General features: G+C 37.4%; 1 protein-coding gene across 5 annotated transcripts in view; it reads right to left on the bottom strand.

Annotated features, from left to right (window-relative positions):
- The window catches only part of LOC124413984 (synaptosomal-associated protein 25), a 33,733-nt gene extending 10,179 nt beyond the window's left edge, over positions 1 to 23,554 (bottom strand). For 2 of the 5 annotated variants that reach the window (XR_006929911.1, XM_046894818.1), the window contains exons 1-3: positions 23,342 to 23,552; positions 19,178 to 19,490; positions 8,540 to 8,581 (exon numbers count right to left, since the gene is read on the bottom strand). Coding sequence is in view for 4 of the 5 variants with exons in the window: in XM_046894818.1 (XP_046750774.1) it covers positions 8,540 to 8,581; positions 19,178 to 19,285 (150 nt within the window). In the remaining variant the exon portion in view is untranslated. Of the gene's footprint in view, positions 1 to 1,947; positions 1,997 to 8,539; positions 8,582 to 10,533; positions 10,692 to 19,177; positions 19,491 to 23,341 lie in introns of those variants that run through there. The other 3 variants (XM_046894817.1, XM_046894819.1, XM_046894820.1) reach the window with 3 other exon arrangements.
- Positions 23,555 to 23,647: the final 93 nt, after the last annotated feature.

Here is a 23,647-nt window from a genome sequence, read left to right as displayed (position 1 = left end):
CTCGAGCAATAACAAAAAGTCGTTGCAGCGTGTATATATATGTATAACAATTAAGAATATGAAAGACGAACAAAAAATCGTAAATAAAAACATATCATTTTATATATATTTATATATACATGAGAAACTCTGATTAGAAGTTAAAAGTTGATCCGAAATGAAGAAAAGAGTAAAAAATATATAGAATGGGAAAAAAAAAGTTTCGTGTAAAATGTAAACTCGTATAACATTATAGGTTATTATAGATACAATAATATTATATGTGCGTATGTAAATGTGCGTCATTTATCCATGGGTATATATATATATATGGGTGTACGCTGCAAGTATAAAAGGTGTTATATATGTATATATACCGTGTGTCCGTGAGGAAAGTCTGTTCGAATTTTATTCGCCGACAGTTACCGACAGTTACCGACTGTCAGAAAATGTTCCTAAAAGCAAAGGGTCGGCTTCTAGGGACAAATTCTGACGGTCGGTAACTGTCGGTAACTTCTGATCAGGCGGTAACTGTCGGCCAATAAAATTCGAACGGACTTTCCTCGTGGACACATGGCATAATATTTATATATTTGCTGGAAGTGGGAAATGTTGTGATAACATTCAAAGTATGTCATGTAACAATTATTCCGCATTCCACACATTCGCGACAAAAATTTTCAACTTGATAATAACGAAAAAGTTGTGAACAAAAAAAACAACAACTTTTTGATCGAAAAGAAAAGAAAAGGAGAAAATAAAAATTTTACAATAATTAAATTAAATTAGATGAATGAATAAGCGGCGAGAGCAAAACAAGGAAATGAATTAAACTGGTAACACTTTGAACATATAATACATGTATATGCATATACATATATGTATATTGTATGTGCACCCACACACACGCACAGACACAAACGCGCACCCACTCATAAATTCTCACACGCACAGTGAATTCATACATAGAATATCAATTTTTATAATAAATCCGTTGTTGGCATTTTTCGTAGCTTTTTCATCGAATTGCGTTAACTTTTTTAGCTTTTCAAGAAAATTCAGTTGACAATTTTATTCATTGCTGATTCTTTGTTTTAATAATTTTTTGAAAAGATGAGGAATGCAAGATTCTTTTATTTTTCAACGAATTGATTACAAAAATTAGACACGCACATCGATTGGTGAAATCGTGTTTTTTTTTTTTTAAGATGAATATGATTAATTATGTAAGCAGTGGCGAAAAATAATTATAAGGTAAGGACAAAAGAAACGTGACGAAATAATGAGATGAGAAAAAAACAAGGAGAAGCAGGAAAAAAGGAAAACTCGTAGCTGCAAACAGAAAAAAATTATATTTTCGCTATCATTTTTACTATATTTTTATGAATCCCTTGAGAGAAAATGTGAAAAAAAATTGTGAAGATAGTAGAGATTAAAAATCGGATACATTCACTGAAGTAAGTGAACTAGAATTGACTGAGAAATGAAAACCGAAAAAACGAGAATCAAACTCGATTTTGAGTAATGGCAAGAAGAGGTTAAAAAAAAAAGAATGAAAAGTGACAGAGAAAGCAAAAAAAAAAAACTTGACTACGAAAATAAAACAACTAATTGTTCAATTTGAAGACTGGGTAGAAGAAAGAAAAAAAACCAATGATGTACACTTGTCGTTTTTTTTTTTGTTTTTTCCCCTCTTCTCACTTCGTGGGTCAAAAATTATACACGTCGAATAAAAGTGACTAATACAAGAGATGAAGAAGAAGAAGAAGAGAAGAAGAAGAAGAAGCAGAAGAAGAAGAAGAAAATGACGAAGAAGAAGAAAGAGAAAAAAAGAAAAAAGATTGCCAGTTAAATATAAAAGATAAGGATACAATTTTTTTTTTTTTTTTTAAATTTAAAAAAAGCAGAATAAGGATGAGGATGAGGTTTGAAAAGATTTTTTTTTTGGTGTTATAGCGGTTGACTCACCTCCCTGGTCGTCCAGGGCGACCAGAGTACGGATGCCGGCCTCCTTGCTCTACTCGCGTTAGGATAGAGGCAGCACAAACACACACAACCACCACCGTAGTGTTATATAGAGAGAAGAGTATCATTTTTATAGAGTAAGTATATCATTATATATAGTAGTAAGAGTAGTAGTAGTAGTAGTAGTAGTAGTAGTAGTAGTAGTAGTAGTAGTAGTAGTTTAGGTATTAGTATATATGCGAGAGAGAGAGAGGGGGGAGATAGATAGAATATATGGTATATACGGTATATGTATATATGTATATACCTTGGTTATATATGGGGGTATATATGCTTGTTTCAGTCAATTTTTTATGTATATAATAACTGATGTGATATGATTATTGTTATCAAGTACGTGTGTGATAGTTTGAAATTATTATTATTGTTACCGTTATTGTTATTGTTATTGTTATTAACGGTAAATTTTCACCCGCTTTCGACTGTTTATGTTTGACATGGTTTTTATGTTCACTTATGATGTATACAGAGTGAGTAGCTAACAGTCAAATGATCCACCGCGCATACGATAAGATTCTAGAGGAAAAGCAGTTGTTTGTCAGGACTACAAATATTTTTGAGGTTACATTTGTGAGATCTGAACTTACGACGGTTGGTCAACCTGACAAAACAATTGCTTTTCCTCTAGAATCTTAGCGCATGCGCGTTGGATCGTTCGAAATTTAACCACTCACTCTGTAATACGTATAATATCACGTAAGATTTTGCCAATCTGAGGAAAAAAATTATACAAGATAATAAAAGAAATACCGTAAAAAAAAATCTTGTTATCCATTGCAAACGTGTTTTTGTTCAAATTGCCGAGTAAATTAATGTAAAAGTTACGTGTAGATTATTCGAACGATTACCGTGTATCCTCATAATAACAACAACAACATTAATAACAATAATAATACCTATATACATATATATATATAAGAGTGGATATTAAAGTATAGTATATAGTATATGGTATAGTATAGTATATATAGTAGTGGTTACACACAAGTATAATATGTGTTTGTATATAGATACGTATGCATTATACATGTACCCTGTGTCTATGTACGATACATAAATGTATGTATATATGTATATGTATATGTATACATACACACATACACGCACACAAACACACATATTGCATAGCAACATAGTATATTCATGAATTATTGTATAAAATATTAATTTATATGCATGACGATGTTTATATACTTATATGTATAGGTATGCACAGATATGTATCGTACATAATAAAATTGTATTATATGCATACGATATTAAGTGAGGGGTAGCACAACACAGACAGACACAAACATACACAAACACATGGCATGACAAACACCGAGAGCCCCATAATATGTCAGCCAGCACAGCAGCGTTAAAACCCGACGATAATAATATAATAAGAATAATAATAATATAAACGATAATAATAACAATAATAACAATAATAACGATAATAATAATGCCGTTCCCCTTCGTCGACGGTTGCGACGCGTTTTTCTTATATACACACAAACAATAATTAAAGGTTAAAGGATTCCTCAATTTTTCCACTTCACATTTTTATGCATCCTACATTTATCGCTGTGTTCGTTTCTTTTTTTTTCTTTCAATCTTTTTTTACGATCGGATTAATTCGAAAAATTTCAATCCACAAGACGATTCGTCGCGTCGCGTCGCGTCGTCACGAAGAAGGTACCGACATTGTAGGTATAATAATAATAATAATAACAATAACAATAATAATAATAATAATACATGTACAGAGGTATCAATTGTGAATATCGATAAAGTGTGTGTTTTTCGTGTTATTTGTGAGAGCAAGAAAGGAAAATAAATTTTTTTTTAATTTCAAATTATTCACGTACAGGCATAATATGTATGGTGTGTCATATTTTTTTATTCGGTAACGTTTAAAAGTTTGCTAGTTCTGTCGTGTTTGTTTGTTTGTTTGTTTGTTTGTTTTTTCTTTATCTTTTCCTTAGTTCGCTTTTTTCACAATATATCACGGTCGTACAATAATATTGATAATAATTTTTGTATTTGTGGATCTAAATGGTGGACATTTTTAAAAACTTTTTAATTGTGTTATATTGCTTTCCTTGTTTCGAAAAATGTAAAAAAGAAGAAAAAAAAAAAAAAAAAAAAAAACTGTGCATAACGCTTCAAATTGTGTAACTTCCATCGTTGTTGTACACGCATTATTTAATGCATATAATGTATATGTATGTGTCTGTATATGTATAAATATAAATGATTTCACCCAGTATAATTAACATATTTATAAATATATATACATATGTAAGTATGATAAATAAATAGATAACATATGTATATGATATTGTAAGTTTCCTTTCTTATTTTCGTTTTCGATTCTATAACCTTTCTTCAATTTTATTCATTTCAGCAATTATTATTTAGAAATTAATTTTATCTTTATTTCGATTATAGATTTTGAATTTAAGATTGAAAAAAAAAAAGTAAAAAAAAAAAAGAGAGAGAGATTTCTCACTCTTTTAATCTTTGATTAATTTATTCACAGTCACCTGCAACGCAACGCAAACGAAATAGATAGAATTACAGGTACGAAATTGGAAAAAAAAAATTGGGAATAAAAAAAAAACCACAACAAAAAACAAAGACAAAAAACATACAAGACATTATATGTGGTTTATAATCCATATTAAACACTTAATAGCAGCACATTGGTGCAAAGTGTGATACGAGCATGGCGTTGCATGTGATAATAGTGATAATGATGATGATGATGATGACAACGATGATGATGATGTGGATTTAATATTTTACAAGAAGATAGGAATGATATAATTATAGGTGTATATATATATATATATATATATATAGAGTTAATCTTATGTATGTACATGCATATATGTATATGTATATTATAACACGCGACAATTAAAATTATTACCAAATAAAATTTGAAAATTCGACAACACAGCTGAAATTAATAATTACATTTTTCATTTCTAACTTTGTACTGGATTTGATTTTTTTCTTCTCTATTCTCACACGTGTGTATAAAGACAGAAATTGTAGGAAGATAAAACTTTTAAGAAAGAAAAAGAAAGAAAAAGAAAGAAAAGAAAAAATAAAAAAACGGAAATTGAATTTTCAACTTTTTTCCAACAATCGTTCAAGCACATACGCATGTAACAGTAATATTCGTATACCCTAATCACCTCTAAAAATACCGATTTAATTACATTATAATATACTATATACATATGCATATATCTTGATGTGTCAATTATTGTATATACCCATTATTACATGTATAATAATGTTATCCAAATTGTGCAACAATTGATAATGTTGAAGATGATTATAGACAGACATAGATAAGTTTTCTCCTTTATCCTTTACTGTCCTTCTTTTTTTTTTAGATTTCATTTCCTTTTACCTCGTTTATTTTAATTTTCTTATCTTTTTTTTTTATCTTTCTTTCGTAATTTAATAACGTTCAAGGGTGTACACATGTATATATTGCATTTATATGTATAAACGAGGAGGGGTTGTAGGGTGTGGTGTGTTTCGGAAGGGTGGAAGTGGGGGGGAAGGTATAGAGATGCGACAGTTCAGCCACTAACATCCCAGCAGCGTCATGGCATCAGCAGCATGTCATCAGCATCAGCCCCATAGCATTATTATTGTTATTGTTTATCTCATTACAATTTGCACCGCCACATATATATATATATATATATATGCGTGTGTGTATGTATGTGTATATACATATATATGTATATACAGAATGATCCAGTACCCGCAGATCACCGGGCACTGACGGATTCCTTGCAAAGAAATAAGACTAAAATTACACTTGAAAATTTTATTTTAAAACAACGGTTTTTGAGTTAGAGCCGTTTGAAGTCCACCAATCACGGCGCAGCTGAGCCTAGCGCGAGGCTAGTGTACGCTGCATCGGGTTCATCGTCAGCTACACTAACCTCGCGCTAGGCTCAGCTGCGCGGTGATTGGTGGACTTCAAACGGCTCTAACTCAAAAACCGTTGCTTTAAAATAAAATTTTCAAGAGTAATTTTAGTCTTATTTCGTTGCAAGGAATCCGTCAGTGCCCGGTGGTCCGCGGGTACTGAGTCACCCTGTTTATATATATACATTTTATAAATGAATATGAAGTGGGTATAAAATATATATGCAAAAAAGTCACCGTTATTACATACTGTAGACATATATATATATAAATGCATATGCATGTATAAAATCTGTGTGTATATATGTACACACACACACACACGTAATACAACGTATAACAATCAAACAGATAGACAGATAGATAGATAGATAGATAGATAGATGGATAGATAGATAGATACGTAGATATACAAACAGTTTTGCGATTACATCTGGAAAGAGGACAGGATCGGGGAGGGAGGGGGGGGGGGGGGGGGGGGGGGGTGTTTATATGCTCAAAACCATAATACAATGTATAATAATTATAATATATTTAGATGAATTGTATTATTATAGTGGATTTTTTTTTTTTTTTTTTTTTTTTTTTTAAACTTCATTTTATTTTCCAAATTTTAATTCGAAACGTGTTCATCAAGGGCAAACCGAATCCGCGTATGATAATCGAATCGAGTAATGGTCTCGCGTTTATATGTTCAACTTCTAACGCGTCTGCGATGGGAATAAGATAGAAATAATGAATAAACGAAACGGATGTATGAAGGAAAATAAAAAATAAATAAAAACGAGTTGGAACTCATCGAGTGTATACAACATCTCGTATACCGTATAATACCGTGGGACATCGCGATTTTTTCAATTCCACAATTTTTCCCACGTCGCGCGCAATAGTTTCCGAAGTTAAACAAAAAAAAATCGACAAGTATCCGATTAATTTTCATCAACTTGACTCGCGCGATCGAATCGAGAAAGATAAAAAAAAAAAAACAACGCAAATCAATTAATTAATTAAAGTTATAACGGTGCGTCGATAAATGTGAAATTGTTATACCTGTAGATATACTTATCATCGACGTCAAATATACGAAGAAAAAGAACGAAATCAAAATGGCATTGTATTGAATACATGAAAGGAGGAAATATGATAAAAAAAAAAAAAAACAATTACAAACGAGGGTGGAAAATGACGTAAGGGTGACGAAGTGGGTGTTTTATATTATACATAATATATTATTATTATTATATATTTATAGTTCGCAATCCACGTATAAATAATATGTATATAAGTGTATGATATAAGATAGATATATAAGATAGGTACATAATAATAATAATAATGATAATAATGATAATAATCATCGTATCCAATCTGCATTGCAGAGAAATTCGCCATGTGATATGCATATAATGCAAAACTGCGGTGTCGTAGATTTGCAGTTTCAAGGAAGGGTCTTTGATAAAGTTTGGAAAAAGAGACAAAATAAAAAAAAAAAAAAATTTTAATTTTTTGGGGCAGAGGGGGGACGAGAATTATTACGTAACGTGTGCCATAAAAAATTACGTAACAGTATTAGTAGTAATAATAATAGTGCATCAGCAGCTTTAGTAGTAGAAATAGTAGTAGTTGTTGTTAGTAGGTAGCAGTAATAGTAGTTATATAGTTGTAGAAGAAGAAGGTAGACAGTGGTATATATACATATACATATACATATACATATATGTCAATAGTGAATATTTATGTAGTATATGAATATATATGTATATGTATATGTATATGTATATGTATATGTATATGTATATATATATATATGCAATATATATAATATATACGAGGGAGAATGCGCAGGCAGTAGAAGACGACCTAGAAGACTCATATTCAAATGACTAATTTATACACAAACATTTAACATAAGCACATAGGTGATAATATAATATAATATAATATAATATAATATAATATAATATTATTGTCTAATTATTTATTGTGGAATAGAAAACAATTTTTTTTTTTTTTTTCGTGTGTACCACGAAGCGATATAGGTACAAGAATTTCTCACGCATATAGTAACGATTTTTCCTGCTTTTTGTTTCTTTTCTATTATCCCGCCAAGTTTTATAAACCGTTCGAATAATTTTGTTTTTCCGTTTTTTTTTTTCAAATAATTTATCAAGACCCGAATCATTATTATTATCATGTCACCAGCGCACCCGTCCCCTGGCAATAGTTCTTCATTTCCACGCAATAATAACAATAATAACAATAATTGTCTGTATTGACAAAAATTAGATATACAAACGTATACGTACACCTGTCAAAGTTCAAAAAAAAATTTTTTTTATCGCCATTGTTATTATGATTATTATTATTATTATTATTATTATTATTATTTGAATGAAAATTATTTATAATTGCAAGGGGACGACATATAATTATATTGTAACTCTATGTATACAGTGCTTGCGTGACATATTGGCTTATATTGGGCGTGAGAAAATTTCAATCGTACATACATAGAAATTAGTATTAAACATGGAATTAGAAATTATTATAGACTTAGAATGAGACGAAAAAAAGAAGGAGACACACTCACCTCTTCGCATAGCGCCAGCATACGTCGCGTACTCTCCAGTGACTGTAAAGAAAAATGAGAAAAACATAATTAATCATATGATGCGCACGTTATAAATTACTTTTGTTAATTGTTGTTGTTGTTGTTGTTGTTTTTTTTTTGTTTTAAGACTTTTTTTCAATCTTCCCTTCTAAACCAGGATAATTTATAAGAAACAATATTAATGATAAAGGTCGATCGGGCATGACCAAGAAATGACCCTTACATGTATACCTGATACATCAACGACTTTTATCGTAATCGTTTGAAACACGCGACGAAAAGAGGCGAGAAAAAGAAATGGAAGAAAACAAAAACGCACATTGACTTAACAATTTTTCTATCGTATTACCATACACATGTGTATACGCACGAGTGATTACAGGGCAATGAAAGAAATGAGGAAAGTAAAAATGAGAAAAGAAATTAATAATAATAATAATATATGTATATAGATGAATGTTGAAATTTGGTGGTAAAAATAATGCGAGAGAGGAATTGGAACAACGCAAATTTTATATATTTCGTATGCGTAATAAAAATAGAAAGGAAGAGATGGAAAAAAAAAACTCTAGGAGAGAGCCAAAAGCTGAATTACCGAAGAGGTCGCGCGAAACTTGGAATAAGAGGAAGAGGAAGCCAAAAAAAAAAAAAGAAAAAAAATATCAGAGATCTCGTTGGTTTCGTATCATCATCATCATCATCATCATAGATTGAATACTTGCAGCCTTGCGATAGTGATGAAAATAAAAAATAAAATACACGACACATGGGAACTAGGCATAAAACAATATGTAAAGGTGGGTACCTACGTTGGTTCACCTACTTATATAGTGCCTTATACGCATAAATATGGCCGACGCGAAGAGAGGATTTAAGGAGAAATTGGAAAACGTAGACGTGTAGTATGTATATCTCCTGCAGGAGTAAAAGGTCGCCCGAAGAATGGAAGGAGAGGAGAGGAGAGGAGAGCTTTTTATACCCCCAGGCATCGTGCAAGTTACGTTGTACATACACATGTACGTATGTACATAACAAGCATCGAGGTATCGGGGAAAAGAAAAGTGTCCTCAATGTAAATAACCTGCAGAATGTATGAAAACTAATTGACTCTTTTGGCGCGTAAGCTTCCGAATATTTTTCATCGTTAGTACCTGAGTGTGAGATAAAAAGTAATAAATTAGAATAAAAATGTCGAATATTTCGGTTATACTGTAGACAAAATTTTTGGGAAAGGTATTGATCCGGGAAAACATATATGTGACAAGATTTTTCTTTTTTTTTTTTTGTTGGGTTAAGGTTACTCTCGAAATTGAGATTGCAAAGTAAGCTCCGCGCGGAAGCTGAAGATGACGTTGAAAAACAAGGTAGATTGAAAAGATTAAGAAAGCTGAGACAAGGGAAGGAAATGGTCCGGGAATCGTGAAGGGAGGAGGATACGTGAGATGATAGGAGAAATAAAAAGAAAAGTAGGTACATAGTCGAGGAGCAGTCACGTAGGCACTTTAAAACCCGGAGTTCCTCTGCCTTATACCTTAGCTCCTCGGAGGAGGAGGGACTCGCCGAGGAAAGTGAGGACGACTATAGAGCGCTGACCATAGACAAGAAAGGAAAAAGAAGAAAAGAGGAAAAGAGGGGGATGTATGGGATGTATGGGATGGGATGGGATTCCCGTGAGCGAGACATTCGCTGTAATATAGATGCCCCATGCACCCGGACAGCCAACCACCAGCCTACTGCTGGTACGACTGGGCGGCAGCATCTAAGATTCATTAGATGGTGAAATGGCGGCTTCACCATGTAAAGAAAGCATGGCGCGCGAGGAGAGTGAAGGAAAATTGAATAGAAAAAAAAGTGAGTGAAAAACTGAGCGCCTTTGCAGAAAGCAATTCACCACCCCCTCAGTTTCAACTGTGCATTGAATTGTAGTTCTTGGTATAGTAGCGAGTGGAAATTTCCCGGCCCCTTTGACGTACCTCTAAAGGCTTTACTTGAAGGAGATGAGAAAGACCTCCACCACGGTCGACCGTGACGATTTTTTCCGTGCTTATTCCCTCCTTCATGGTGATGACGGTATGGAGCTTGTACCAATGTAGATTCGGAATTAAAAAGTACAGGGTAGGGTTCAAAATCCGCACATCACAAACTGACACTGTAATTCATCATCGTCTTCTTCTTCATTTGGTGTGGAGGACCATTTGGTCATCATGTCGCGATCAGCGACTAAACCTTCGAGTGTTTTTCTATTTTCCTCTTCCTGTTTATCTTCGTTATATACGTGTGTTCGCTTTTCTCCAACTACTCTATCGATCAACGTCCTATCTCTCATCGACGTTCTCAACAGTCACGATTTTTCCTTCTTTCAGAAATGGTTCTACAGCGCTGATCCATCGGACCAAAATGACGATGGGCATAGTTGCGTTACACCAGTTGTCGACTATGTCTTCCAAAGGCCACTCGGGGTGTTGTGAACTCATCAGCTCTTGTCCAGCTGGTGGTGTGAATCCGATTGGCAAGCCGGCGCGAATGACTGCATAATTATCAGACCTCCACCTCCTCCCCTAAATTCTTGGATTCATCGTGACCACAATGATCGCGTCACGCGATAATAACTCTGTCGTTGGAATTGAAAGTGGTCCGCACCATCGTGAAATATAGGATTCTCGGTATCTCCGGTGAGCTTCAGTTCATCGAATGGGAAAATCAATATCGGATATATCGACCATCGCGATTAAGCCCACTCCATGACGTCTCTCTCTCTCTTTCTCTCTTTTCTCCGCACTCTTTACGACCTTCCGCTTCTCGGTCTATAATATCCACAAAATGAAAACCGCCGGAAAAGTGTCTGTAAGTCGTAATCCTGTATCCTCTTGCACAAGGATCCCTAAACAACCCACGATCACTTGCACCGTTCCATCCGTAAACTAGATTTCTAACGAATCAACAAGTTTCGAGTAAAAAGTAGGTGGGACCATGTAGTCTCTCTCACTACTGTTGCATACTGCGCCCGTTTGCTTGCCTTTTGGCTTCTTCTCCCGGATGGTTACACAGCTAAAGGTACCTACGGAGGAAAGTGACGACGACTTGCTGTCGGGTTGACTATCAAGGGATGAATGAAGGTGCTGGCAAGTCCGTTCACCGTCTCGTATCCCAGAGACAGGAGTGAGGATTCGGGCGGCTTCGGCGGGTCTCGGTATAAAAGGCGAAGGAGTGAAGAGTGACGTTGTTTGGCGCGCAACAGCGGGTTGCCAGTGGTAACGAGTGAACCGTGGGGTGGTGGCCATTCTTTCCAGTCTTATACCGCTATTGCGCATAACAATTGCGTTGTTATTTAAGCAAACTCAGAACAGAAATAAGCCAACTTCTTCAAGTGCATCGGGCTAAGGCGATCAGTAACAGTAATCCAGCACATTGGAAACGTTCTGGAATCCAGCACATTGGAAGATCCTCGATCACGATTCACAATCTAGCAAATAGAGAGCTAAAAAGGTAGCTGAACATCAAGTAGCATAAGAGACACACCCTGCATGCGTGTCTTGTGCGGAATGGAAAGGAACCGAGTTCAGGGGATGAAAACTTTCCATAACGGTATCGAGGAACCATTTACACGTACTGATTCTAGAATCACGAATTTTCTAGAATTTCGCGTTTCCCTGTAATAGCTTCTGAGTAAAGCTCCACACCCGTCGACACGAACGTTACCTCGCAACTTTTTCCCTTCTCTTTTTGTTCGTGTTCTTCTGGACACGAGCCGCATAACTGAACTCTTAAGCTGGTTCAAGACGAAGTTACCTAGTTTGTAGATTGTCAGAGAGTTTGGCTTCGATGGTGTCGTCGTGCCGCGGTGACACTGGAGTAAAACTCATGGTGAGAGAAAAAAAAAAGTTAATTGGCACGCAACAACGAATTGTGCGGACAGGTTGTTTTCGAGTCGGCACTCGAAAGAAGCACACGATGAAATTGATTCTCGCATCTCAAGTGTGGATATTTCGCATAGAGCATAGTAGATGGGTACACACTGCAGGCTATTTCCACCCCATTGAATGACAAGCCTTCCTCCTTCCTTCCTTCCTTCACTCCCATAAATAGAATCCTCCTGACGTAACCTACGGCTTCTCTCTATATCGGCGAAACGCGACGTCACCAGTGGATGGCGAATTCCCGTAGCTTCTGTAGGACTCCTCGTACACGTGTCAGCCAGACAATAATGGAGATGGATGGATGGACGTATCGATACGTCGAAGAATAAGAGAAAGATAGAAAAGAGTGCGAGGACGAAATTACTTCCTCGAAAGATGGTAAGAAACTTCTTCTTCTACTCTCTTCGAACAAACTTCAATTTCTGACTATCATCATCCTAGGAACTTTTCACGGTCATTCAATGCGGCTGACGATGCCGGAAGAAAAAGAACAAGTGAAAAGTAGTTAGATTCTATCAGTTTCTTTCCATAGTATACTTACATATTACTATGGAAGAGTTTGCGTGGTTGAGGAAAAGTCTAATAATCAAACTACCAAAGCCTGCTAATAACAAGAAGAGGATGAGAGAGAAGAGCGATTAATTTGTTCTCCTGAATTGTCAGACTTCCCTTCAGACAAATTATTATTTCTCCACAATTCATACATATTAATCCCGTTCACGGGGGTGAAAAATATTTGTCGAGCATTTCTCCGCGAGCCTCTATCTGTTATTATAGATATAGAAAGAGATATTGGATCGATCGATAGGATGACACTGTACAACAGAACATACAGATGAAATAGTAGAGAATTTTCTTTCAAGTTTCAGATTCCCTTAATTACTTTAGAGAGACACCGCAGTGGAGAACAGGCATCATCAAGACCACTCTGACCCTTTGACCTTCCGCCTGACCCAAAGGGGCCAATAATCCAACTACTCCCCATCCCTCGGTTTCTCTCTCTTTCTCTTTCTCTTCATCCCCCCTTTTACAAAACAGCGGAAGGGTATTGCAGTCACGTTTTCCCCCCCACGCCTAACCAACCCCCCGAAGCATCCTGAGCTATAATTTAACCCTGGAAGAAGACTAACGAAATGGTACACAATGAACGATGCTCCAGACGCTTTGGTACCTCTTTCTCTCGTTAAGGCTATGGGGTTAGTACCGCTATTATACCTTTGTTAGAATCTTGAGGGTTTTCTTTCTACCCCATGCTTCCTAATTATCCATTGATTCTTCACAGAAAAGGTTGTCCCGTGGTACTGGAGTAATTAAAAGTGACCGGAACGCCGACAAGGAGAAGTCTCGTAATAATAACAAAAAAAAAAACTCGCTTCTCTCCCGCCAGAGGAATGAGAAATAAATTTCCTCACACCTAGCGACCGATCCCTACTCCGTTCTCAAATGACACGGTAACCCCATGACATTAGCAGACGTCGAGAATACTGGAGTTCTTCGTATATAACATACGTACCTATAACCTTTTCAAACCCCGCATTCTGGTGCTGAACCAGAGTAGTACATACAACATATATACATATATGTATACATAGACAGACGTAGGTAACCATACATACAAAACTATATCACATACAAATCACATGAAGACAGAATTCGGAGAAGCACCAGCAGCATCAGCATCAGCATCAGCCCCGAGGGGAAAGGACCGTAAATTGTGTGCCACCAAGTTTTATATTTCCCTTCACATTGATTTGTATGTTTTTGACGTGTTCTTAAAGCCAGAAAAGTTTCTTTTGTAAAATTGAATCTGGGCTAAAAACCACAATATAATTAAGAAGTAAACGTCGAGAGTTAATACACTTTTCAGTGCGTCTGTCTTCAGAAGTTTTATACAATCAATCGCTTGAGTTGATTTTCAGGCAAAGGTTTTTAGGTGGAAAATGGGCAAGAAATAGGACGGCTCGAAAAAGGGTGTTTATCCGTTCACGTTGTAAAGCGAAGGGGTGAAGAATAAGAACCGGAGTTCGTCCTGTTTGTATTTCACCTGCGGGTTTCTCAAAAAGGAAGAAGGAAGAGGGACGTAGGATGAGGCGTGTCCGTATTATTTGCCCGGGAGGGTTAAAATCGCTCGAATTTAACCTTCCCTTCCACCCCCAGAAATTGTCCCAACGCGTAGTATATATTTGCGTACGAAAAATACCCTCAAGCCTTCTAAGCCTCCTCCAACAACCCTTGCCTCTCGGTTGTGTGAAAAAGCCTCCCCCCCTCAAAAAAAAAAAAAAAACCAGCCGCGGACCGCAAAGTTCGTTCATTCGATGTTGTTTTTTCCAGTGATAAAAAAAAAAATACATCAGAATATGCACGAGGCGAGTAATTCAGAGAAAAAGAGGAACAAGAAGAGAAACCTGAGTGATTCACGAGTTACATCGGTAAAAACTTATATAACGTTGTAATTGCGATCTAAATTCGATACACAAAGTTGATACTCGATCCAACGAAACGAGTGAGGCTATCGCTGTAAATAGAACCGAAGGTCAATGGCGGCAAAGCCGTGGCAGAAAAAAGTGCAAACGGCATCCGTTGAGACAAAAACAATAGAGGAATTTAAAAAAGTACTGCATAAAAGTGCCGAAAATTCTCTCTTTGAAGTCCAACGACGGTTCGAGAGGGTTGGAAAGGCTACTTTATTGACCATCGTTGGGGGTTAGTGTAAAGCATGTGCGAACCGGATCGCGTGCCTTTTCATTACTCGGTTACCCTGGCTGCACGCGATCCAATCAAACAAACCCATATCGCCACAGCAGGACGCTTTACTGCCAGCCTGCCTGCCTGCCTGCCCAACTCGAGGAATGACCAAGGGAGCCATTGGACTGGGTAGGTGGCGGCTATCTAGGTTGTCGAATAGTCATCAATCATGGCTCGTTGTTGCGTACTTGTGCGCAACAGTATCAGAGTTAGCGCGAAGTTGATGAAACGTGCGTTAGCACAATTTCGACCAGGTATGACAACACGAACAGAAGTGGCCGGTAGGAAAGCCTCGAGTATCAAAGGAGAATGAAAGAGAAGTGAAGAAAAAGAATAATAGAAGAAGAAGATAAAACCACACGATAGAAAGGAAAAGCCAAAGTTTTGGTCGAACCTGTTGGAACCTTTGAGCGAAGATTATCTATCTCTCTGGTTCCGAAGACTCGAAGGATCACTGGCGTGCAATGTTAAAAGAGGACAAGGGACTGCTCGTTTTATTATTCTATGGACCCTGATCCTTGTACAATCTATTATATCGTTGAATAGCGTTACGGTTTAATACGGTCTTTCGTTGTTGTTCGGAATCGAGAGATGTAGGAATAGAAACAGAGCAAGACAATAATGGATCAAAGAACCAAAGAGTAAATATGTGACGGGGTTTAGGTTCTCGCCCGGCATTCGTTCTCCAGCCGTGTCTCCTGGGGTTTCATATGTATTCGATTTCGTATAGATAGAGGAGAGAAAAGGAGAATGAGTTGGAACCAGAAAGAGCAGCTGTCGATGATAGAAGTTTGATTACTCTTCGACATCGGAGTGTGGAAAAAAAAGTAGTAACGGAATTCTGAGGTTATCTTTGTCCCCTTGTAAGCCCCTCGTAATACCTTCAACACAATTCTCCGTTTTCCACAACGCTCGGGAAACTCGATCGCTGAGAATGACGAAAAGTAGAAAGGTTCTCATTCCAAATTTCTAATTCCTTCTGACTTGAAGTAAAACTTCAACTCATATCAACGAGTGCGTGTCTCTCGATGATAAATAATTTCTAGAACCATAGAAAAGCTGGAAGAAAGAAAAATTACAAACTGAAGCACGTTGGCAGCTGCGGAGCAAAGAAAACCAATGACGCTTAGGCAGGTTTTTGACGCGTGTTGGTTCGAGTATCGACTGACGTAAGAGGAGAATGAGCATTAAACCTGCGTGCGTATATCGCGTAGGTTTATACAGAGTACAGGAGGCATGATGCAATATGGTGGCTATGGTGGTAGTGGGCGATATCTAAGTAATTGATGCAACCCACGCGGGATCATCTAAATTGAAGGGATGGTCGGTGGTTGGGTCGAGCCACGCTGTCGACGTGATGACGTAAGCGTAAAACACACACAAAATGATGTACATGTACCTTCTTATACCGATATTTTCCATGCAAAGAGGGGAGGGGGAAGAGGGTAGCCGAATGACGACGACGACGACACGAACGATAAAGCAATACACCACCACAGGGTGTGCTGATAAAGACCCGATAAAGATATCGCGGTGGTCGTTTACACTCAACCGTGTCACAGTATACAAACAGTCGATAAAGGGGATCATGATCGTGATGACAACGATGACGATAATGATGATGGCAATTTAAGCGACACCCGAGACTACTTGATATCTGCAAACCGCGAATCTACTGCGTAGAGAATTCTGTTATAGAGACTCTTGAACCCACTTCGTACATACTTTTTGGTAAGAAAGTGTTGAAGATATTGCGAGCTGAATTTTTATAGCGACTTGTATTTGACAAATAACATGATTTTTTTTTTTAAGAGTTCAAGTCAGAAGCTATAAGGTTCTCTTTTGCACCGATAGTACCTGCAGACACAGAGAAGAAACATTTCGCGGAGGTTCAGCTTTTGCGACTTGACAAGTGGTTAACCGGAACCTTCTAAACGACCTCACCAAGCCTTCATTGCTTCAATTTCTACCGAAAATTCACCCTTGACAAATGACAGCCGGCCGCTGACTCGGAAACTCTCTCGTTAGGTGAAATCCGCCTTACAAGCTTCTTTGTAATAAATATCTCTGCGCATCATTTAAGACACGCGAGCCTTATTCCGTAGCGGTAATCTAACGAAGAAATTGAAAGAAAGAGAAGAAGATCGCGGCGAGGAAATGAGACCAGCTGGGAGATGTGGTCGTCAAGATTGAGGGTGTCGCGGGGGTTGGAAAATTTAATGAAAGGAAAAAAGGTGGGCTTGATGAATAATACCGTCAAGTGTCTGAGTGGGTGGACACTTCCGACTGACACTGCGAAACTCGAGGATTGGAGGAGGATTACAGACTCCGTAAGTACCTCGGCTACTCTCTCTTGTCCTCTCTCTCCTCCCCTTCTTTCCTCCGCAGATTCTGTAGCTCAATTCTGTTCTCGTCGCACAACCTTCGTGACGACCTTACTTCACCGCTAGACCTAATGAATGAAACCTCTATGACTGTCAAAAATTGGAATAACCAAGTTTAGGTCCCTAATGGAGGAAGCGAGGTGGAGCCGAGCGAGTGCCGGCTCGTCCAAATATAATGTTCACCCTATTCCTCAAACGAACTCTCATCATGATGCTGCCGCTGCTGTAGGGTTTCAGAGACGCCACGAGTCTGCACGCGAGTTGGCAATTTTTTCTGTCTACAATATTTCACGTTTTCCCTTCTCGGTTTCAGCAATTATTATATACCGATGACAGGGTTCAACGACAAAAGAGCGGAATAGAAGAGGAGTGAGAAGGTAAAGGGTGGTGAAAATGCAGGGGGGATGGAACAATTATGACTACAATGGGTATGCTATGAAACGGGGACAAATTGAGAGTTGATATGATGATGTGGTATGAAGGAAAGTACCATTCGTCCATCTCTCTGACATGCCTGTAATGATTTTTCTCTCTTATTCCATTTGTCAATTCCAGTTTACTAGCAACGACGAGAGTGTTAGTAGGGATGCAGTGACGCAGGATACCTACATTAAATCGTGACCTGAATATTGAAAACCAAGTATGGAATTTCGCAAGTCAGACCTCGCCTACCTAACCATGGTATCAGCATCCGCCGCGGTCGTGGGAGAAATATCAAATCACCTCTTCCACATTATGTATAATGAAATGAATAAATACCTCTGCAAACTTTTTTTTTCTGTCATTCCTATGAATAAGACATACAACTTTTCGAGTTCATATTCACGTTTTTTGAATACGGTATCGAGTCAAGTGTAACGAGAGAAGCGCCTACACAAAACAGATGAGTTTTTCGTTCGATGCTTTGGTAAACAGATATGAACAATAATAGAAATATTAAAAAAAAAATTTTCAGCATCTCTGTATTCCATGTCAATGAAACATGTATGTATGTACCTGTAAACTATTCTTCGTAACAAAACATGAATATTAAAGAGCTTCATATCATGACATGTTGCGTATTTAAAAAATATGCTAATCTTACTCAAATTGAACTATTTTATCTACTGTCTGAACATTATAACTGAAATCAACTTTGTAGACGACATAGAAGTTCGATACGATTAAAAGCGAATGTGAAAATATCAAGTTACAACCAGCGTATCAAAAGAGAAAAAAAAACCCCTAACGTAATGCAAAGTCGGTAACAACGAGATTCCACTCGCGCGATACCTTCCGTCGGTAATATTACCTACTTACCGACAATGGTAACGAGTTACCGACGATAGTACCTTTTTTCCAAGAAATACCGTCGGCATCATTGCAATCTTCTTAACCATTTCAATTATTACCCACAGAGTTGGATCAATTTCCTCGCAGTTTTTCCAACAATTTTATTCCAAGAGGCGAAAAAAATTTTGCAACGTTCTTCAAAATTTGCCAATAAATCTGACGATTTGATCGAATAATTTTTGCAAAAACTTTTCAATATCCCAAATTTGATATAAAATTTTCTTTTCTTATCAACTCACCTCATCAGTCGTTTGACCCGCCTTCAGCTGGAGCTCCTGAAGTTCGGTACGCGGAGGACCGCCAGCCTCAGCTCCTGCAGGCGCGGCTGCTGTCGTTGATGCAGGCATCTTCGGTTTCTTTTGATTTCTTCGCTAGACAATTCTTGGGGGGGACGTGAATTATTCCCCAAGTTTTTCCCACCTTTTGGTATACTTGCAGAATCAGTTTCCTCTCCTACGCTTCTTCTATTTCAGCGTTTGGATAATCAGACGATCCGCGATTGATATCACAGAATAAACGACCCTCGGTCAAAGCGTTCAAGACAATAATGAGCTGCAACAGAAAAAATAAAAAAATCACATTATTAGACGCCTCTGCGTTACTGTGACATTATTTTTATCATTTTCTTATACATGAAAACGGAAAAAATTATAACAACAAATCTGTATCTGATAAGCTTTTTCACGCTGTCCACCTACACCGTGAAAATCGGAATAACCGCGGCAAAGAAGAAGTGGGTCAGTTAGTCAGTATGGCGCATGTGTGATAATGTATACATACATGTATAGAATAGTTATACATGTGCAAAGCTGCTGCGGAAGCACGAACGACATTCACGAGTCCTAATCGATCTGACAGCATTTTTCTCTAATTTCTTTTTTAGTTTCCAATTTTATCTCTCTTATACATTGGTAGTAGTGTATATACATACAATATATATATATATATATATATATATATATATATATATATAGTGAAATAAAAAGTAAAAAATGAATGACGAGATACCTATAACGATGAAAAAAATGGAAACATTGCTAATTACGCTGTACAGACCTGCATTAATAAACACACGAGGTGTAATTCTAGGGGGTGGAAAAACACGAGTTAGAGAAAGAGAGGGGGAGGGGGGGGGGGGGGGGGCAGAGGTCGCCAGGGGAGGCGGGTTGCTCTCTCTTCATGCCCCGGGACCGCTAGATCAATACCACAAGAATCGCAGTTTATAGTTACACGTAAACGAATACATAACACATAAGGATGACAAGGTGTGTACACATATTACGTGTATTTGCAAACGCAGTACATGAAATAAAAAAATGAATCCTCTATGATACTGTGTTGAAAAATTAAATAAACCTATAATTTTGAAAAAAAAAAAAAAATTATAAAATATTATATATCAAAATTACGGTTGATCTGAAATCGTAGAATTTTGCAAAACAATTGAAATAAGAAATCTGAGTAATATTATTATTCTCTCTTTCTCTAGTTCTGGGTTTTCCTCTAATTGTAACATTTGTATGTCTAGATCCAGAGCAGAGGGTTGGAGGAAATTCATCGGAGGTCCTCAAGCACGCGAATGAGGACACGAAGGGTTGGTTCAGAGCTCAAGAGTAGCAATCGAGCTGCGCAGCTCTGAATTCAGGGTCATGATTCGCATGATGCAGGTGAACGGAGAAGAAGAGAAGAAGACGAATAGACGAATGTAAGGGGCAAAGGACAGAGGGAGAAACGATAGATTTTAAGGGTTCAGAGTTGTGATCGCGTGTCAAACCGCCATTGGCCCTGGCCCTCATGATTACACACAACCTGTGTGCATATATATATATATATATGTATATTATAATATTCTCGTAATTACATTACAGTTAAGTTATTTATATACAGCTAGCCCTAAATTATTATGACGTCGAGTCATGAACTGTACATATAGTTTGTGGCTATTCAAAGCGCAGGCAGGCGGCCCGGAGGAAGGAGGTGGAGGGTTAGGAGGTTGAACGAGATCAAGGGCAAGGGCGACAAAGGGAGGAAGGAAAGCGAGATCAAGGCTGTTATACGTATACCTGACCCTTTCATCGAGACGAATGATTCGAAATTCGATGATAATACATTATTGCTATGAGAAGTTATTCCTTTTCAGTGATTTATCAAAATTTTATAGAAAACTATGAGACACAGGTGATTGTTCGAGTTTTTAAAACTCGACGTTTAAACATTAATTTTAATCTGCACATATACGTCTGGCAGTATTTTAAATGCTTCGGTAAATAATAATGAAAAATTATGAAAGTTCGTTATTTTCTTGCGCGTGAATATCAATTATTAATCAAGAAAATTTCTCTGTTTATATAATTACTTCGATCAACAATACAAATGAACAATAAATTTATTCGTGTGAATCGTTAGCTTCTTAGTTTTCGTTTCAATTGAATATTTTGATCCTCTGTTCTCAAATTTCCGGTCAAAAATCTACCCAAACTGAATCTTGTGATAAAAAATTGAAACCGACATATCTTTTACCATTGGAAATAAACTAATAATTGTAATCGTTTCGAATGAGATAACTGTGATTGTAAAATTGAAATTTTTTTACGCTTTTGCAGTGAATATATTTTTTTCAGAATGCCAACTGTAATACTCTCATTCTGTATAAAATAAAAACACGTTTCATTTGACGAATAAAAATGAACAATAAAAAACAAGTTTAAAGAATGATTCAAGGATTACGCGTTCGCGTTACCCGGAACGTAGAATGATCGTAGGTAAATCGTTTCACACCTATATATACATATACTGGTGTATTATATATACACAAACGGTGTATGTATCACAATTCATGCTAATGCGATGATCATTTATATTTATAGTATCCGTGCTTTGACCGAGTAACCATACTTTGATCGCTGTATAATATGAATAGAACGAATTGTAAATTAACACTACAGACACGAATTACAAGCGCGATGTCAATCGATCGATCGATCAATCAGTCAATCGGTCACGATTTGAACTCGAGGACTCATCGCGCAATTACGTGCATATGCATAAAACATTTACGTAATGCTGGATTGTACGTTAATTAGTTAATTACGAGGGATCCTGACTCCGAATAGACACGGTGCGAATGCATTAAAACGTGATTCTGAATAATCTCAAATACATAAATTTGCAAACAATTAGTGCCGACTGCATGTAAAGCAATAATTGTTATACAAAGACATTTGAAACAATTCCAATGAATAAAAAACAAAATCTATATATCTCACACCATTTTACCGAATAATTTTAATTCATCAATTAATTAACCACGTAAGATTGCAACCTCAATGCCTAATTTGAAATTGGAAATTGTGTAAATTAAGTTAAAAACTCATAACTACCAAGAGGAAAGAGAGATGATTTTACGTATTTGTGAGAGGACGTGTATGAGTAACGGGGAGGGGGGGACAAGAGGGATACTCGCAGTAGCAAGAGAAAAACGTCGACGATCCTCAGGAAAGAATGAACCGATGAAATTGGCTCGAAACTCGGTTTCTACACGGGGTTCAAGAGGGTGAAGGATGGCGATTTTATCGTGAAGAGTACTTGTGTTAAATCCTGTACAAAGTGCAGACAGACTCGTTTCAATTCGGTATTCTTTACATGCGTAGGCGATTTTCGTTCAACAATACTTCGTTCGCTGTAATTAATATCGCGTGAAAGTTGCGAGAAAAGATGGAAAAAGAAAAAAAATATATATATAGTTTTGCGACGCGCAAGTTATCGAGCTTCTCGTAACACGACGTACTGCACCGTGTCTAAAACTAAAATCTCCGTTCACAGTCGGTGTTTAAAAATAGGTACCCTTTAATACAACCCTCTGTATAGATCAACTACAAGACGAATGACGTCACGTCGATCGCCTCGCATTCATATCTTGCGTTATCAAATTTTTGACAGAATGTATCAAACGCATGGATATAATATACACATTACACACACACACACACACACACACACGCGCGCGGGCACACAGGAGATAAAGAGGCCGTCGGCTTTACCGGCTAGCAATAAAACCGCGACGAGGTGTTGAGTAGAAAACACGCGTGCAGATACAGCGTGTGAGACGGCAGAGCTGTTATCAATTCAGGGAAAAAGGCGATTCTCCGGATAGATAAGGAGTGCTTTAAGGCAACGGAAACTGTTTGCTTCACGGCATAAAATCGCCAGACACAAGTTCGTTAGCTGGAAAATCGATAGCGGGGAAGGAAAGGGAAGGGCGGGAGGGGGGGGGGGGACGAACACACGACACGGAGACATCCCCGCCCACACGAACCTTGCAGTACACGATAGATAATATCGCGTGAAAAATTGCTTGATGATCGGTGAATATTTTGGGAGAAATACTGTCGGGTTTTACTCACCGGAATCGCCGATCCTAAGGCGGTGGTGTCCAGAATATTTTTGGGGAAGAGATCCTCCTCCTGCGTTGTCAAGGAGCAGCTAGCGGCGAGAGGCACTAACTGTTTTATCACCACGAGCCGCACGACTGACAGACGCACACACTGAACTGCACCTGCCGGGAGCTACCAAAGTACCAAGTCGACACTCTGCGCTCGCTCCGCGGTCTGACAACCGGAAGTCGGCGTGGGATAGCTGCGCATCGATATTGTCAAACACGTCAACTGCAGCGCCGTCTGGCGGCAGATGTGGGTACTGTCGAAACATCT

The sequence above is a fragment of the Diprion similis genome, chromosome 13 (genome assembly GCF_021155765.1).
Source record: "Diprion similis isolate iyDipSimi1 chromosome 13, iyDipSimi1.1, whole genome shotgun sequence".
Taxonomy (NCBI): Eukaryota; Metazoa; Arthropoda; class Insecta; order Hymenoptera; family Diprionidae; genus Diprion; species Diprion similis.
Note: the sequence above shows the minus strand (reverse complement) of the source record. Positions and strands in the feature narration are given on the sequence as shown.